We start from the raw sequence: 17,462 nt of genomic DNA on the forward strand, positions 1-17,462 counted from the left end.
GGGTTGTATTTTATACGGCATCTGATCACAAGTATGTGAGGCTGGTCTTCGTGTCAAGTTTTGTGCAGAGTTGGCAGAAGGTTTGCCCCTGAAAAGGGCATGCAGAGTATGGTAGCCTTGTGAATTTGACATGGTGGTTTGGATTAGAATATCCATATGTTGACCTGTCACGATAGAAACTAAGAATCACATTTGTCACAGAGGTTTAATGGTTAGTTCACAAGCTCAGAATTGTTGAGGTCTGTCAGATTCTAAGTTAATATATATATATACATATATATATGGCAGTTGCCAGTTTAATACATGGATGAAAGGGGTAAAAAAGATTAAGTCACTAGTGTACAGTTAATTTAATGGACAGATGTTGAATAACTTCTCCTCCACACTTAATCTCAGTTCTTAAATCAATTATATATATTTTTTAATATGGGTAAATCATCTTATAGCTCATAAAGCACAGCATGAAGACCTCTTAGTATCTAACTATATCGCAGCAACCTTGTCAAGTGGACAAAGTGAAGGTGTGCAGGAGATGAAATGGAATAAGATCTGTTTCACCCCTCCAAAAGCATCTGCAAACAACCTTTAACTCACACAGAACCCTCTTTCTTCCATTTGGAATATAATCAAACGTGCTTACTTTCAAGACACAAATTCAAAGGTATTAGTACTTTATATTTCTGTGTGGAAGTGAACTGAAGCAACTTTTTTCACTCTTACTCTAGACACAAGGTTCCTGGATTATTTACGTGTGCTTAACATGTAGACTTGTAGGGAAAACAAGCCCTAATTATTGTCAGCAGATCCTACACGGGGCCCCTCTCCGTCAACAGGTGACGGCTCTCCTCATTTGAAGGGAAAAGCGTGTCCCTCAGCTTGCTCATGCGACCTCCGACCCCAACGAAGCCACTGGCGTCCTCCACCAGAGACCTCCTTACGGGTCTGTATACCTTGTAGCGCCTGGGAGGGAGAGAGGGAGGCCATGTTTTATACGACAACACAGCAGGAGGAAGTTTAGTGAAAGGTCGTATTCATGGTGAGGGATGAGAAAGAACAGGACACACGTAGATGAGGTGCATTTTGACACGAAAAGAAAGTGAACTCACTTGTAGACCACGAAGGCGATGAAGGCAAAGATGGCCACCAGGAAGGCACTAGAGGAGAGGACCACCTCCGCTGCACGGGGACTCTTCGGCGCTGCAGGGAACCGTGACAACAATGGAGAATGAGGATTGAGAAGGTTCAAAGGGTGGTGGGGGGATCACAAAAAAAACAATATGAAGGATTGGAAAATTCCTGAAAAGTCACGTTATTAAGACTCCCATCCACTCATCCAACATTTTCTCCAATGCAGGAGGACAACATTTCCACATGTCTACCATATGACCTGACTGACCAGGGGTGTCGGGGCTGCCGATGGTGATGGTGGTGCTGGCGAGGGCCAGGCTGGTGGCGTCCTCCAGAGTAATGTTGACGCAGTAGGTGCCTGGCTCCATGAAGGTCCTCCTCAGGCGCACCTTGCAGCCTGACGACGGGGGCACGTCATCACACACGATGTTTCGCACCTGGCGACAGGTGGGGTCAGCCACGATGGTGCAGGCCGAGGTAGGGGTGCTGGGCAGGAAGAGTTCAATGTGAATGCTCAACTGGTCGGTAGCTGTACTTGAATGTATTGCATGCACGTTTGTAACCTAAACAACAGAAACCTACAACTCCCAGAAGCCCTGCTAGCACCCAGGGAAACCCCGCCTTTCTCACCTGCCCAAACACTTTACCAGGAAGCTGATGTCAGTGTTCGTCACCTTGGCGGCAGATACATCCACAATCCGATTGGCTGGCTGGTTGTGGACAGTTTGCTTGGGTTCTGTCAAGTACAAAGCATGTGTAGGTTAGTTTAGGTTGAGTTCTATGTGAAGCCCTATGTGGGAAGTAAAAGGGCTATACAAATTAAAATGTGGTTTGATTGGCTGTATGACAAGAATGAGTGTCTGTGTATTGTCCACTTCACCCACCAATGATGGTGATGTCACTCTGGAAGGTTCCATGGAGATAGCGGAAACACTCTCTGTCTGCCAGGTGTGTGTGTCTAAGCAGGGCCATGGGTGTCGGGTTGAACCCCGGGGTCACCTCGGCAACCGTAGGGGGGAGGGGCTCCGTGGTGGGGAATCCTGTTGTCACAGCACCGGACAGGGTCGTGGGGAGGGGCCTTGCTGTGGTGACTGGCACTGAGACAGGAAGTAGGAAAAACATAGATTAAAACATCACAGCAAACAAAGACTTGACCATGTGACCCATGGTTGGGATTTTCCTCACCATGAGTAGTCTCCATCCTGCTGGTGATGGCATGAGTGCCAGGGGGAGGAGTCTGAGCTGCTGATGAGGAGACAGAAAGAACGAGAGAGCAAATGAAGCATGGGTCTACAGTGTGTGCTGGTAGATGAGGGCTCCGGCGTGCATGTGCCCACCTGTAGTGTGGGGGGAAGTGACGCTCATGGGCGTGGGCAAGGCTTGAGGGCATTCGATGCGAAAGGCCGCCTCAACCGTGAGCTTCACGTTGACGTCGCCCAGCGTGCTGTAGGCGTGCGTGGCCACGTTGCTATGGGTCACCAGCTGGTTTCCGTCTTTGAAGTCCCAGATGTAGTCGACGGCGGCTGCGGTCTTGAGGTAAGCGCTGGGGTCGTGGACCTGGACGTTGAACACCACTTCCTCACCACGCACAAACACACTCTCGGAGAGGTTGGCTGCTGCCTTCTGGGATATGTTGACTGCCAGAGGGATCTTGTCTGTAGTGGCCAATCACAGGTAAACTCAGCGTGTGTGACGTGTGAGAGGATGTGTTTGAGTCTGTGTGGGTTGTGTGATGAAGAGGGACAGAGCGAGCTCACCTGTCACAAAAAAGACTGTGTTGTCGGTGGAGAGAGGACTGTACTTTCTACGCTCTCGTTTCCTGTATACCATCACCTCCATCATCCCAGCCCCCATAGTGATGTTGGTGGTGTTGAGGGTCAGGCTGGAGGAGGAGCCATCGCAAGTCTCTAAGTACTGGCCTGGGAGGGATGGAGGGGAGGAGGATTTCTGTGAGAAAGGTTTCTGTGCACGGTAGTGTGAGTGCGTGTGTGTGTGCTTGAAAGAAAGAGTGGGTGTGTGTGTGTCCTCCCTTACCCATAGTGTGCCACACGTAAACATAACCCTTGTGTCTCCAGTCGTTGCTCTGGGGGAAGGGTTTGCCATCAGGGAACACGTTACATTTCTTTAGGTCTGTGCACTTCCCAAAACCATAATCATCCAGCCAAGAGGTCCAGTTGTAGACAAAGCCAGAACGCACTTGACCATTAGCTAACAGAAGAGATGGGACAGGTAAAGTTATATAACCCACAGGTAAAATATTTAGCAATAATATCTAAGAGGTTGCCTAACCTCTCTATTATAAGTAGGTTATTGATTGCATCCCACACAACATTTTATTATTGGTCTAAATCTGAATTCAACCTTTAGTAAATGAATACAAATCCGCATTTCTGGCACAAGTTTTAATATGGGAGCAAGTGTTTTGTGTTTTGCCTAATCTGTGATGTAATTTCCGTGTTTAATGCTGTGGTCATTGGGAAGCACCTGAGGCCTCCATACCGTCTTCACAGTGTTCGTCCCACACGAGGTACCCGTTGGCATCCTCCTTCTGGCACTTGGGATACTCCAGCTTAGCGGTGAAGGAGATACACGAGCCGTTTATTGCTGGGCTGTCGCTGGTGAGACGGACTTTGACTGGTTTACCTGGAGAAAATGACAACCGTCGATCAGGTTTCTCATGCATTGTCATGAATTGTGAAGGAAAACACTATTGGTCATGCCAAGCCTACAATAGCCAATTTTTGCGTATGTGGACATTCAGTGTTTTACCCTTTCCGTGCGTTAATTCCTTGGGACCGAAAGGCGGGTACAGGTAATCATCCCAGGGGTTGGTGTCCGGGTCCCACCCCGGGATCGGAGGGAACTTGACTGACACTGAGTGCTTATGATCGAACATGTCCCTGTATGCTGACAAAGAAAGAAATTCAATTAGTAAGTCAAATTAAAAGGGGATAGCCTTTGTTTGGGGTTATATTAGTGACGGACAAATTCAGTTTAAATAAACATATGCTGTTTTGAATAGGGGTTGTGTGAAGTCGGTAAGCTATTTAATAATAGACTGTTTTATGAAAAAACAAAGCCATACATTTAGGATATATCTGTGTATCTAAGGATCCGTTTTGTAAAATGTATAATGAAACTACAATCGACTGTAATGTAATCTACTCGACTGAATTATGAGTTATTGAAGGCTAAAGGACAAGTGTAACGAAGTGGGCTGCTTAGACTGTCTTTCTTATGAATTTATGAGTTGTGAATTTACAAATACAGTGATTATTGGGTGTCCCGGGCACAAGACAGATTTGCCCCGTGAACGCGCGTTAATTAGGCTCATGAGACTATGACAGGCAGGACAAGCACGCGGACACTGAACACTAACAGCATTCGCTTTAAAACAAATCTTCTTAAATAAACAATGTCAGCAAATACCCCATAAGGTCCCTTGACTTCATACTCAAACACACTGTTTGTCGACATAAAAAATGTTAGCCAGTAAATGTTTAAACTGAGAAATATAAAACAACAACAAAAATAGTTTGTAGCTATTTATGTATTGTCTTTTTAAGGACTAAATTATTCTACAATTATAATTTCAACCCTCAATCGTTTTATTACCGTCGGCCTATGCGCCATCTTCATTTAGCATATCTTGTTCATCACATTGTAGATTAGTTAACTTCTAACCAAAAGTACAATACAAAAAATTACTTACTTTTGCGTCCATCGCCTTTTGAAACGAAAAACGTGCATACCAGCACAAAAATATAATGCATAGCTCCCATTTCCACCCCAAATAAATTTGTATATCGTTATTCGTATATCCACACCACAGCCCACCAAAAACAGTGTCCCTTTACGCAGACCCCACCAAGAACTGCTTCAATGCGCCCAGCACCTTTTCTCTCCAACTTCTTCTCCCGCGTGCCCCAAGATTCTTAATTCAATAGCGGGACTGCGCGCTCTAACATGTGATTTTTGTAACGAGCTGCATCTCATCCCTCATTAGGTTCCTCCTGGACAGAGCTTCTCAAGCTTCCTGTGGACATACGAAGTTCCCAATCTTTCTCCCCTTGTTCATCTTCAGGCAAAGATTTTACTTGACACCAAACGTTGTCCATATTTCGTGTTTATTCATCAGTTGCCAGAAACTGCAGGAAAGCTGAGATGGCAAAGGTTTTATGCATGCAATCTACACTTAAATCCCGATATTTGTCTATTATGACTGTATTTAATTGTTTAAATTGTTCCTAATTTTGTTTAATGTTCATTTTTGTAATATTAATTCTGACCCATTTTTCTCACCATTTAGCTTATAAAAACACATAGGTCTACGTATAAGTGTCACGCTTTATTTAGATTTCACTATAAATAAATGGGAATAAAATGTACAACTGAATTAAACAGCAGCAAAATCGCACAGTAAAATTAGTCGTAAAATAGGCATGCCTAAAGTCTTGAGTACAGCCCTCACGTGGTAGTGTAGTCTTAATTAGCATCCAATTAAGTCATTTTCCAAAACCCCTGCCCCATCCAATCTAATCAATATGCTTCCTACCCTCTAAGGGTGATCTTTAGACATTTCTTGCAGAACTTACATTTCAGTCTATATCTCACATTTTTTGACTGACTTATCTGAAATTCCAATGGGCAAAAGCATCCACATTCAAGACGAAACACTGATATGGAAACTAATAACATACAGCTGTTCGCTTGTCAGTACACTTGGTGAGAAGCGGCAATATGCAGTACAGCCAAGCGTCCAGCAGAGAGCAGCACCACTCCGAACACCCTCTTCGAGCTGCAGACGTCTCTGATCAGCAGTTGAGCCCAGTGTCCAGTACTTATAACAAGTCGTATAACTCAGAAACCCAGTACACATGTTCAAAATTCGCACACATGTTGAGGTATCCAACACTTCAATGAATATCTATAGAGGAGGTGATGTCATATGGGGTTGTCTGGCCATGTCAGGGTCTCTTGAGGTGGTCTCCCCATGAGGAAGCCATTGACCTGTGTTCCACCCTCACACGCCCATATTTTAATTGTGTTTATGCATGTCTGTTGAGAAATGGATGCATGCAAGCCAGTACTTGTGATCTCTTTTCACTTACAGTGCTGATTACGAAAAGGGAATGGAATGCTGGAACATTCCTTGGGATGCGTAGGAGTGTGTGTGTGTGTGTGTGTGCAGGTCTGTTGAAAGCTCCAAGGTCCATTTGAATGTGTGTTTGTAGGGCGGTTTGGACCTCTGGCAGTGGAACATTTCACTGTGTCTGTTTTGGCAGGAGAGTGGAACGTGTGAAAGTGTTCTCTCTGTGGACGGAAAGATTATGTTCTGTACGGCTGTCTCAGGATTTAAGGTTGGAGAACAGGTCTTTTTGCCTTCACCCCTCCCCTAACCATCTCATACGCCAAACTCTGTTTTGATATCTGTCTGGATGCACTTGTTCATCCCTGGCGTTTTCTGTCTCTCTTAGTTTCTGAATTTTTGTACATGTCTCCCCCCCCCTTTCTCTCTCTCTCTCTCTCTCTCTCTCTCTCTCTCTCTCTCTCTCTCTCTCTCTCTCTCTCTCTCTCTCTCTCTCTCTCTCTCTCTCTGTCTGTCTCTCTCGCTTTGCTTGTCCCTTTCTCTCTCTCTACTTGTCCCTGTTGTTCTCTCTCTTTCTCCAGGTGTCGCTTCCTCAGGTGGAACATCAAACCTCTGTGGACTCCCTCATTACAGAGGCTGCTTGGAGACTGATGGCTTTGCCCTGTCATCGTGAGGGGACCCTTTTGAGGGGGACACAAGGACCCTTCCATCCACTCACACAAGGTAATTACAGACACTGCAGCCGCCACAAACACAGGGGACCCGACCTGGTCTGTAAGCTCCGCCAATTGACTGGAGCTGGAAGCCAACTCTGTCATCACAGCCAGACAGAAGATCAATACAAGCCTACAATAGGTAACAAACAAGTCAAAACACACTGAGGCAGAGCCAAGTGAGCCAAGTATAACATAATTCTGACCACTGTGACCTATTTTATCCCAAAGTATCTCTCTGAAGGCAAGATAGCCTATATTTCGAGTGTCTTCGATAGAAATCAAGTGAGTGGAAGAGGAGGCCATGCCAGAAGTCGTGTGTGGAGCCAAGCGACCTGCTCTGAGAGCGAGAGAGAGCAAAAACAGCCGCGAAGGTTGCCAAAAACCAATGTGAAAACCGGAGAGCTCGTGTCTGTAGCCGACGCCCGGCGGGGCTGCATAGCGCAAACAGCCAGTCATGGGACCGCGAGGACCTTCGCCAGCTGGCTCAGGGTAAAACATCTTTGATGTTACCCACCGGGGAGATGTCCAGAGCTAATGAGGAGTAGCATACACACGTAAACTGGAAACGTAAATCAAACATGCTTTTTGATATGATACATTTCAAGCGTGGTCTTACTTTCTTTCCTTTAAACCATTTTGTTGTTGGCTATGTCACAACAAACAAAAAGTGTGTGGGCACTGGAAATTGAATAATAGTCAACAACAAAGTAAATGGGTCGTCTCACCGGTCTGCAGGTGTTAAAGTGTTAAACCGATAGCGTTAGGACCACGGGGACGCAAAAGGAGAAGTGTATAAAAGAGTACCTCTCTCCAAGAAGAGACAGAAGAAATGTAGAACTTTGACCTGCACGCAGTGAGCGGCGTCGATCTCCTGATGCTCAAAGGTGTAGCTATGCGAAAACCTGAGGTGCAGAATTCTGAATATTTCGACTGTCGACTGCGTATTTGAACACGCGAAGTGCAACATGGGCAAGAGAATCAACTAATAAATCACTGAAATCCTTATAGACAGTTGGACTCAGTATGACTATTTGGAGCAGACCCAGACCTAGCCGTCGGCAGATGTTATGTCTCTGGTTGCTGCTTCTTGCCCTTGCACTTGCTGCCCTGGGACTCACTGACCTCGTATTTCAAGAGGACATTCAAAAAACGTTAAAGTTGCCTCGCCGTCCCATGCAAAGTCTTTCGGTAGGTCCTCCGGATTTGGAGGTAATTGTGGACTCCCGGGACCGGGCAGGACACCAACATGATGTTGGTCTCTCCCCTCTCAACTCTCTACAAGAAGACCAGCTTCTTATGGTACTGTCAACCCAAAGAGAAAACCCGGCTTTATTGCCGAGGAAAGAAAGTTACAGGGTGGTTCTGCCGGGCTCAAAGAAAGATTCTCCGGGCACTGTATTACCATCGCATGAGGACATGGAGAAACCAGAGGAGATAAAGTTCGGGAGTCATGAGAAAGAAATGGAACGGTCCGCTCTGCAGAAATACGGCTTCAATGAGGTGGTTAGCGAGCGCATCCCACTGCACCGCCATCTGCCAGAGATGCGCAACCCTGCGTAAGTGCCCTGCGCAATGCCCTAGTTGTACATGTGAAAATGCCAAATATTTTTTATTTAAGGCTTGCATATAAGTTTTCCCTTCCTATATCCCAATTCAAATGACAGGTGTCTTACTGAGCGCCACAGTGATGCTCTGCCCACTGCGAGCGTGGTCATCTGTTTCCATGACGAGGCTTGGTCCACGCTCTTGCGCACTGTGCACAGCGTGCTTGACACTGCGTCGAAGAAACACCTGCGCGAGGTCCTGTTGGTGGATGACTTCAGTCAGCAAGGTAAGAATGGAAAAGGCCAGTCTCTTTACCATTACTCTTGCTTTATTTTCACAATTTTCTGTTTTATTTTTCCCCCTCTGTCTTTTGTCCTCTGTGTGGTTGCCAGGTTACCTGAAGAGCGTGCTCAGTGAGTATGTGTCCCACCTGGAGAGGGTGCGCCTAATTCGCAGCATGCGGCGCCTCGGTGTGGCGGGATGCCGAACTTTAGGTGCCGCTAGGGCTTTGGGGGAGATCCTTGTCTTCATGGACTCCCACTGTGAGTGTCACAGAGGTTGGCTGGAGCCACTGCTGGAAAGACTGGCAGAAGACAGGTATACATATGTCTCTTTTTACTCTCTGTCTCTTTCTCACTCTCTGTCTCTTTCTCTATCTCTCTCTGAAAACTCAAAATGAGTGAAGAAACATCATGGTTTTCCTTGAATATAGGACTCGAGTTGTATCCCCAATCATGGATGTAATAAACTGGCAGACCTTTGGATACAACGCCACCCAGTGGCCAGTGAGGGGAGTGTTTGACTGGAAACTGGACTTCCACTGGGAGCACAACAGAAAACCAGAACGAGGACAGCAGGACTCAACCGAAGAGTCACCTATCCAGCCTGTCAGGTAGTTCAACATTCCTACTGAGGAAAAATAACCACTTGGCTCTATCGAGATGCGGCCCCATTTCACCTAGACTACTGGCCTGTCTTTGTTTTCCCCTGTCTATTCTTCTTGATAGGAGTCCAGTGCTCGGGGGCGGAGTCCTGACCATTGACAGACACTTTTTCCAGAGTGTGGAAGGCTATGACCCGGGCATGCTGCTGTGGGGGGCAGAACAAATTGAACTGTCAATAAGGGTAAAAGAATGATGGCATTAGCTTCTGTTTGTACTATTCTTCGTTGCGTATGGATACTTTAGACTTCTCATAGAAATAATATACAGTTTTTATGTAATATTTTCCTTTCAAGTCCCCCTGTCCCCCAAGGCTGTTACCGGCCAACAGAATTACGTGTCTCTAAGTTGTTATTCTCTGTGATCATTTTCGGGGGACTTTTTACATGGAATTTTCCTCTGATATTTGAAGGAATATTGCTGTGGAAAGTTGATGAATAATGCCAAGTCTTGAAAAAATACTGGGGTGGAAGGATAACCTTTATTAACATGTGCAGAAGTATGCAGAATATAAGTGTGTGTGTGTGTGTGTGTGTGTGTTGACACTGCCTGCAGGTGTGGTCATGTGGGGGGTCCATGGAGGTAGTTCCATGTTCCCGTGTGGCCCACCTGGAGCGCCATCACCTGCCCTACCCCTTCCCTGATCAGGACATCCTCCAGAGGAACAAAGTCCGCATCGCTGACACTTGGCTGGACGCTTACAGGAAGATCTACTACAAGAGAGACACTCTGGCACACTTCATCAGGCAGGTGCGTGTGAGTTGACGGGTGTTGTGCAATTTTGTTCCTACTATTTCTGTGTGTGAGTGTGTGTGTGTGTGTAAGCATAAATGTGTATTTTTAGTGTGTGTGTGAATACTTTAAAATGTTGTGTTTCTGTGTAATCTTTTCTGTATTGTTTACAGTCTGAGAGCCCTAACATCACAGAGCGTGTGAGACTGAAGAAGAGACTGGGCTGTCAGAACTTCCACTGGTTCCTGAGTAACGTCTTCCCAGAGCTATATGTACCCCAGGATAGACCTGGACTCTCAGGAGAGGTGAGACTCAATGACAACATGGGGTCAGGTGGCTGAGCGGTGAGGGAATCAGGCTAGTAATGCGAAGGTTGCCAGTTCGATTCCCGGTCATGCCAACTGATGTTGTGTCCTTGGGCAAGGCACTTCACCCTACTTGCCTGGGGGGTAATGTCCCTGTACTTACTGTAAGTCGCTCTGGATAAGAGCGTCTACTAAATGTAAATGTAAACATACACACACTCACTCATATTCACAGCATGTTCATTATGCATCATGTCATCAACACACTTGAATTCTGTGTTGAGTGTGCGGCACATGTGGTTTCTCTAAACACATGTCCATGTGTTTTTAGCTGTACAATGTGGGTACTGGCTATTGTGCAGATTACTCTCGAAGGCAGGGTCCACAAGGTGGCGCTATGGGCATAGCACCTTGCAGTGGCAATGGCAACCAGGTAATCAAGACAACAATCAGCAATTGAACAATTAAGCACCAGACATCTTGAACACAAAGCATAGAGCAGCTTTTTCTTCTGTAAAAATTCTAAATAAAAGCAACTCAGTTTGTAGCTTGAAACAAGGTAACAGTATGTTCTCCATAGTAACACTGAATAATTACCATTACCAGGTTTTTCATAACATGTCACGTGTACTGTAAATATTATAACTGACTGTAAATAGTAATAGAAATTCAGATTTCTTGACATAAAGTTGAAACTAAACATGAATTTCCTTAACATTCATTGACATTCATCAACATGAACACAAATGGAAAACAGAGGATGAATGTGTGGAGTTTTTGCCTCCAACAGCACTGCGAGCTCAACCCTGTGGGCGAGGTGCGTTGGGGAGCTGCAGGCGCTCTGTGTTTCAACACCCTGAGACAGTGGGTGATCCTCACCCCATGCCCCGCCCACAAGCTGTCTATCAAACCACAGTGGAAGATGATCAAGGTCAGTAGAAGGCCAGAAGTCATGTTTTGATTTCAATGTACAATATATACCTATCAACAATGGTATACCTGTCTTCACCGGTCAAGATTTTTGTTACTTGTAGAGATCCAAAATGTATGATCATATCTAGGCAGTTTAATAAGGATGTACAGGTAATTTGTATCAGATATTAAAGTATTCAAGGCTTGTGCTAATGTTGGATGTTTTTCTGTTACCCAGCTGAGTGGGCAGGTGGTTCACCTGCCCACACAGCTCTGTCTGGAGGCAGTGAAGGAGGGAGGGGTTTCACATGGTACCCTTGCCGAGAAGGGCCTGTTTCTTCGCCCATGTGCCCATCACCCACGACAACAATGGCACTTTGATCAACTGGTAGCCCCAAAAGCTGCCTGAGCCTCGGATAGGGATTCTAGTGGCATTAGAAAACTGTTGGATACATTTCTAGTCCAACCTAGAAGTTAATAGGACCAATTATGAAATGTAGTCAAGCTAAATGTGATAAATAAATGGTGTGGCTCTTGTGACATGCAGTAATATAAGTTGTTTTTGTTATAATTTCTCATCCCCTGTAGTTTATATGGGCTATTCTAAAACATTTGTATCCTGTTTTAAGGGTTACTCATTCAAAAGTATTCACTCAGAATAAAACGCAATATAATTTTCAAAGTATCCATTTTACTTTCTGTATCAAATAGCACAACGTAACGCACAAATTGCGCAACAGCACAATGTGTGCATTCTCGCATTCTGCGCAACTGGGAAGATTTGCATGCAGTTTTGATGTCAGTGTCAACCACTTCCGGGTCAGATTTTAGGAAGGTTGTCAGGTTAACTTGCAGTGAAGAAATAAATCGCATGAATTTTACGATCTTCTAAACGTAAGAACGTATTTGATATGAGTATTGTTTGACAATAATATCCTAGAAGATACATACATTATTAATAAGTCAATCCGGTACCACCTATCTCGTTAGAATTAGCTGTCGCTAATAAATCAGCCAGTGTGGCTATTCTGGCTAATCTTCTCAGTAACTCTCAGTTCAAGTGAAGCTGTTTTGACGCCGGTTTCTCCCTGAAGTGACAACTTGTCGGTTTAGCCTCTGAGATGAGCGTCCCTTGTATATTAAAAACAGCTACTCGAAACTTCATATTGCCAGCAGCGTCAGGTAGCGTGCACCGGACTCGGGTATTGTGCCCCTGCTTAATCACAAGGTGAGTACGATCTAGAAAATGCCTCGCGGTACGCGACTGCCAAGAGAATAACGACTATCCATTTGACACGTCTCCTAATCATTTGTAAGTCATAGACAGTAGTTAGCTGTACCGAAACTACTTGCCTGATATAGGAGAGGTGTATGATTTACCTAAAGTTTGGACCTAACTGACCAAAAGGTAAAAGTCCAGTTGCTGTGTGCATTGTTTACTTCACAGAAGGGTAGTCTCTTATCATATTTAAAATAGAAAAGTGTGTTTGAGTTGTGTGTGATTTAATTTCCTAAATTTTGTTTGTTTTTCTCAGAAAAATGGCTTCCAGAAGGCAAACAGATCATATAGAGAGAACAGCCAGCAATTTCAGACAGAATGTGAGTGGTTAAAGCTTAAGATTGTACGCCAAATCTCCTGTCTATTAAAAACACATTCTTGGGCAGTGTTGCTTGTCTTGTATATCCCCCTGATAATAGACTGTCAGCCTTGTGTGTGTGTGTCTTTCTCCAGACACTGTATACTGCTCAAGTGTGTGGCATCGTGAACGAGTCGGACACGGTTAAACGACTGAGACTAGCGGTCCCCCCAGACTTTAGCTTCAAAGCAGGACAATGGTGAGTAAGCCAGAGTGTTTTATGGAACATTGGAATGGACGTTACCGGAACATTGGAGGTTACAGAGCCAGAATGACATGCTCAACCTCTTACACAATTCTTTCATAAACAATGTAATGCCTGGAGCCCACAGAAGAGGGCAGTGTAGTCCTGAAGTTGTTTCAGTGGTTTCCTCATTTCTCCTCTCTCTACACAACACCTAGGTTGTTGTTGTTCTTATAAGAGACTTGAGTTCTCAATCAACTTACCGGATAGCATACATGTAAATAAATGACAGATTACAGATATTGATTCACAGTAAGCGTTCAAACACAATCAATGAATTCAATATCAGATTTTAGGTCGAGTGACACTCAGATTCAGGTGAGAACAATATGATCTGGGACACCACCTGAGGGGTGCTTGATTTGACTTTCAGGGACACAGGTATGAAACACCAGCCTATGGAGTCAACCTGGTTCGAGCTGTTGAAATCTGTTGAAATCAAATGCACCCCAGGTATTTCCTATTCGTTTCGGGCTCAGGTTTACATCTGGGGCGGAAAACACAAATCTGTGAATGCATCAGTGCTTAATTCGTGGGATGTATAGTGCAGTGAGTGCTCCTTTCAGCACTGTACCAACGCCATACTGTAGGTGGGCGTTTGAGTTTTATAGAAACAGTGAGTGGCCCCTCGGCATCTAATTATGAATGTAAATAGATGGAAATGTATGAGTTCATACACCTCCGGACTATGCTAGCGATATGGCTGTTGGTACGGACAGGGAGATGAAGATGGGAGGTTACTCTGGTAGGTGGGAGGGGAGGAAGATAAGGTGTTTGTGTGTGTGAGAGAGAGAGAGAGAGAGCGCGAGAGAGAGCGTGCGGGAGAGAGCGTGCGAGAGAGAGAGATGCACACACTGTCTGTATTCAGGTGTCTGCCACTGCTAAATATAAGCCATTATGCCTCAGAGGGCTGTACGCTGTACTTGTGTATCAAGCATAACAATGAAGTATTCTCCCTCAAACATTATGCATGTCAAATGATGCAGCTCACAGAAAAGCTCCCTGTCTCTGTTGTGTGCTAGCTTAACAGCAGCTATTTAGGTATGAAATCAAAATCATTTCCATGAACTGAGGAATCTTGACCTCACACTCAACACGCTATAACTGTAGGGAGTCAGGTGGCTGAGCGGTTAGGGAATCTGGCTATTAATCAGAAGGTTGACAGTTCGATTCCCGGCTCTGTAAATGACGTTGTGTCCTTGGGCAAGGCACTTCACCCTACTTGCCTCTGGGTAATGTCCCTGTACTTACTGTAAGTCGCTCTGGATAAGAGCGTCTGCTAAATGTCTAAATGTAAATGTAATGTAACTGACTAGCCTGACTTTATAGAGTGGCGTGTGCTGATACGCAGCTGGTTTGCTGTTGTATGGAATGTTCCTGTGTATCTGGCCTGGTTCTGATGGACTGTGGTCTTGTGCAGGGTGGACTTCTTTATCCCCGGGATGGAGAAGGTGGGGGGGTTCTCCATTTGTTCCAGTCCAGGCTTGCTACGTAGGGAGGGGGTCATTGAGCTCGCTGTCAAGTACGCCAAACACCCTCCAGCACACTGGATCCACACACAGGTGAGTGGGTTTGTCGGCGTGTCCGCGCTGTCTTAATGTTGGTGTGAGAGAGAGAAATGGTAGGGGTTTACCAGCCTCTCCTTGTGTAGTCTGGGGGGTCAGATGGCTTAGCGGTTAGGGAATCGGGCTATTAATCAGAAGGCTGCCGGTTTGATTCCTGGCCGTGCAAAAATGTAAATTAAATGACTAAATGTAAAATGATGACGTGTCCTTGGGCAAGGCACTTCACCCTACTAGCCTCGGAGAGAATGTCCCTGTACTTACTGTAAGTCGCTCTGGATAAGAGTGTCTGCTAAATGACTAAAATGTAATGTAGTCTGTATGCTAGTCTGTCTGTCTCATTGTGTCTGTTTCTTGGTCTGTGCTTGGTGCGTGTGTCAGATGACCTCGCCTCGAGCCTTATGAAAAGCTGTTGTGGATGTGGAGAAGTCATCTTTGTGTGACTGTGGACACTGTTATCTAATATGTGAGAGGAGACATTTAAGTGGTTAGAGTCTCTGAGCTCTGGGATCGTTTCATGAGCATTTGTTTGATAACTCTCCTTCTCAGCGCTAACGCCTTGTAAGAGTGTGGGGACTGCGATAACAGTGCGCAGGCTTGCATATGTGTTGTAAAAGATTTTGCTTTGGTTGTCTTCAAAAGAACCCCCTACCAGTTCTGCAATGTCTTTCTCCCGTCAAACAGTGTGTGAGTGTGTGGATTTGAACGTGTGTGTGTGTGCGTGTAACTTTCTCACTTCTTTGTTATCTCTCTTGGGGTTAGTTTATTCAGAAGCTAAACAGTGTAGAGTGGAGATATGCTATCTGAGTTATTCAGTACAATATTTTCTCTTATTATTTTGGGGTCTTTTTTTCAACCCTTTCCCATCTACCACTCTTCTTTTCTCTCCTCCCTTCTCTCTCCCTCTCTTCTTCTCTCTGTCAGTGTACGGTGGACTCCCGCGTGGCCATGAGGGTGGGTGGTGACTTCTACTTTGACCCCTTGCCCTCTGACCCCTGCGTTGACTTACTGCTGGTGGCAGGCGGCGTGGGTATTAACCCTTTATACTCCATCCTGCTGCATGCCGCTGACCTGCTGCGACTCAACCACCCACATCCTGGTAGGGGATACCAGATAGGCTCCACCCACCTCTGCTACAGCGCCAAGAATACACAAGAGCTGCTCTTCAAGGTGTGTGTGTGTTTGTCTGTGTATTTTGGAGAGAATCCACTTTGGGCATTTGCGTATGAGATGAACAGTATATCTCATGCCTCCCCCTTTCTGCACTGTTTTCAGAACACCATCGTGGACGTGTGTCAGGAGTTTCCTGAGAAGGTCTCCTGTAACTTCCACATCACCCAGCAGACAGGCCAGGTCGACCAGCAGACAGGCCAGGTCGACCAGCAGACAGGCCAGGTCGACCAGAAACTGCAGGCCTACATGCAACGTTAGTACCACAACACCAAACTACAACCAATAACTCGGTAACATGTCATTTATTTTGTTTATATTATATATGTTATATTTGTTTTATTGCCCCCCCCCCCCCCCCCCCCCCCCCCTCAGGTGGGCGTATCTCAGAGGAGGAGCTGCGTCAACATGTGGACCCCCAGAGCACACTGTGTTTCCTGTGTGGGCCCCCCCCCATGATTGAGAGCATCTCTCAGACCCTGCTGGAGCTGGGCCTGCCCAGCAACAGGATTCTGTTTGAAAAGTGGTGGTAGAACCAGAACCTGGCTGTGTCTAATCCCCCTCAACCTCAACACATTACTGCCCTGGGTTACAATGAAGGGGGGGCTGGAGGACGTTCTCAACACAAGCCTCTCTCTAACTTACTGGAAGTATCTGGTCCTGGTATGATCAAGCGGTGGAGCAATAATAATAACAATTTATAATCATGTAAACTAGGCAGTATTCTGTGCTGTATGCAATGAAAACCTCATCCACCTTTCTAGCTCAGTGCCTGGGGGGGGGGTCTGTTACTTTTGACCACAGTTTGACCTCTGAACTAAACGGGTAACTGACCTGGCTGGACCATAACAAACCCAAGTGCTTCAAACATACACCTGGTTCAGGTGGTATATTTTACTTGACTTTGCCTTGTTGAGGACAACATGATATTACAAACATGGTGTAATAACATTTTTACTCTCCTCTGCAATGGGTAATTTAGTGAATACAGTATAAAATGGTAATTAAATTAAATATTGTACATTCATGTATAGTAATTTGAGTATTATAAGATATGTATTTGCTGTTGGTAAACATTTTAAGGAAATGTTTGTTGGGTGAGTTCTTTTCAAATGTTCCTCCCGTTTGTTTGAAAACATCCCACCCGTGAATGAGAATCTCACATCTCTCTTCATCTCTCTTCCCCTCATTTACACACACTAATACCCACTCTTACATGGGTGTCCTAACACCCACATCCTCCTGAAATCATACACACTCACACAGGTGTGCACACGCACACACACACTCACACACACACTCACACGTTGAAATGGGATGTCAAACTGGGGCAAAGGGGGTTTCCCATGGTGCACTGTAATGGAACCACTAGGTGGTCTCTGATTGGATGGAATCGTGCATCTTATGAGGTTGTCACAACCGTCCCTGTTCCGTTGCTCAGTAGGGGTTGTCACGGAGACATTTAACATTGGGTTGTTTTG

The 17,462-nt window shown here is 45.4% G+C and overlaps 3 protein-coding genes across 8 annotated transcripts; 2 read left to right on the top strand and 1 right to left on the bottom strand.

Moving 5' to 3' along the window:
- Positions 1-186: 186 nt before the first annotated feature.
- Positions 187-5,069, bottom strand: gpnmb (glycoprotein (transmembrane) nmb). Of its 2 annotated transcripts, none has more exons than XM_047019364.1 (12): positions 4,841-5,069; positions 3,898-4,035; positions 3,628-3,771; positions 3,163-3,336; positions 2,886-3,047; positions 2,466-2,783; positions 2,314-2,373; positions 2,013-2,225; positions 1,759-1,864; positions 1,397-1,614; positions 1,107-1,197; positions 187-960 (listed from the first exon to the last, which is right to left on the bottom strand). In XM_047019364.1, the coding sequence occupies exons 1-12, from the start codon at positions 4,908-4,910 to the stop codon at positions 807-809; spliced, it is 1,848 nt and encodes a 615-aa protein (XP_046875320.1). In that variant the 5' UTR covers positions 4,911-5,069; the 3' UTR covers positions 187-806. The 2 variants fall into 2 exon arrangements, with proteins under 2 accessions (XP_046875320.1, XP_046875319.1); XM_047019363.1 differs by having other exon boundaries at positions 3,613-3,771.
- Positions 5,070-6,335: 1,266 nt separating this feature from the next.
- Positions 6,336-12,050, top strand: LOC124467274 (polypeptide N-acetylgalactosaminyltransferase 15-like). Of its 4 annotated transcripts, none has more exons than XM_047019499.1 (12): positions 6,336-6,488; positions 6,799-7,500; positions 7,669-8,489; positions 8,598-8,764; positions 8,871-9,075; positions 9,191-9,370; positions 9,486-9,603; positions 9,975-10,169; positions 10,325-10,456; positions 10,788-10,889; positions 11,247-11,387; positions 11,607-12,050. In XM_047019499.1, exons 3-12 carry the CDS (start codon positions 7,957-7,959, stop codon positions 11,775-11,777), a joined length of 1,944 nt encoding a protein of 647 aa, XP_046875455.1. In that variant the 5' UTR covers positions 6,336-6,488; positions 6,799-7,500; positions 7,669-7,956; the 3' UTR covers positions 11,778-12,050. The 4 variants fall into 4 exon arrangements, with proteins under 4 accessions (XP_046875455.1, XP_046875457.1, XP_046875454.1 ...); XM_047019501.1 differs by having other exon boundaries at positions 6,799-7,422; XM_047019498.1 differs by having other exon boundaries at positions 6,799-6,940; positions 7,162-8,489.
- A 70-nt stretch (positions 12,051-12,120) lies between these two features.
- On the top strand, positions 12,121-17,145 carry oxnad1 (oxidoreductase NAD-binding domain containing 1). 2 transcript variants are annotated; one of them, XM_047019502.1, is made up of 7 exons: positions 12,121-12,596; positions 12,904-12,967; positions 13,101-13,204; positions 14,670-14,811; positions 15,736-15,981; positions 16,087-16,237; positions 16,357-17,142. In XM_047019502.1, the coding sequence occupies exons 1-7, from the start codon at positions 12,490-12,492 to the stop codon at positions 16,512-16,514; spliced, it is 972 nt and encodes a 323-aa protein (XP_046875458.1). In that variant the 5' UTR covers positions 12,121-12,489; the 3' UTR covers positions 16,515-17,142. The 2 variants fall into 2 exon arrangements, with proteins under 2 accessions (XP_046875458.1, XP_046875459.1); XM_047019503.1 differs by lacking the exon at positions 12,121-12,596 and adding an exon at positions 12,612-12,776 and having other exon boundaries at positions 16,357-17,145.
- Positions 17,146-17,462: the final 317 nt, after the last annotated feature.

This window comes from Hypomesus transpacificus, chromosome 4 (genome assembly GCF_021917145.1).
Source record: "Hypomesus transpacificus isolate Combined female chromosome 4, fHypTra1, whole genome shotgun sequence".
Taxonomy (NCBI): Eukaryota; Metazoa; Chordata; class Actinopteri; order Osmeriformes; family Osmeridae; genus Hypomesus; species Hypomesus transpacificus.

Coding starts and splice junctions, on each gene's coding strand:
- LOC124467274 (XM_047019499.1), top strand. CDS start 7,957: ATGACTATTTGGAGCAGACCCAGACCTAGCCGTCGGCAGATGTTATGT. Junction 8,490..8,597: donor CCAGAGATGCGCAACCCTGC/GTAAGTGCCCTG, acceptor TTCAAATGACAG/GTGTCTTACTGAGCGCCACA. Junction 10,457..10,787: donor GACCTGGACTCTCAGGAGAG/GTGAGACTCAAT, acceptor ATGTGTTTTTAG/CTGTACAATGTGGGTACTGG.
- gpnmb (XM_047019363.1), bottom strand. CDS start 4,910: ATGGGAGCTATGCATTATATTTTTGTGCTGGTATGCACGTTTTTCGTT. Junction 3,337..3,612: donor AGACGGTATGGAGGCCTCAG/GTGCTTCCCAAT, acceptor CTCTTCTGTTAG/CTAATGGTCAAGTGCGTTCT. Junction 2,374..2,465: donor CACTTCCCCCCACACTACAG/GTGGGCACATGC, acceptor TCTCCTCATCAG/CAGCTCAGACTCCTCCCCCT.
- oxnad1 (XM_047019502.1), top strand. CDS start 12,490: ATGAGCGTCCCTTGTATATTAAAAACAGCTACTCGAAACTTCATATTG. Junction 14,812..15,735: donor CACACTGGATCCACACACAG/GTGAGTGGGTTT, acceptor TCTCTCTGTCAG/TGTACGGTGGACTCCCGCGT. Junction 15,982..16,086: donor CACAAGAGCTGCTCTTCAAG/GTGTGTGTGTGT, acceptor CACTGTTTTCAG/AACACCATCGTGGACGTGTG.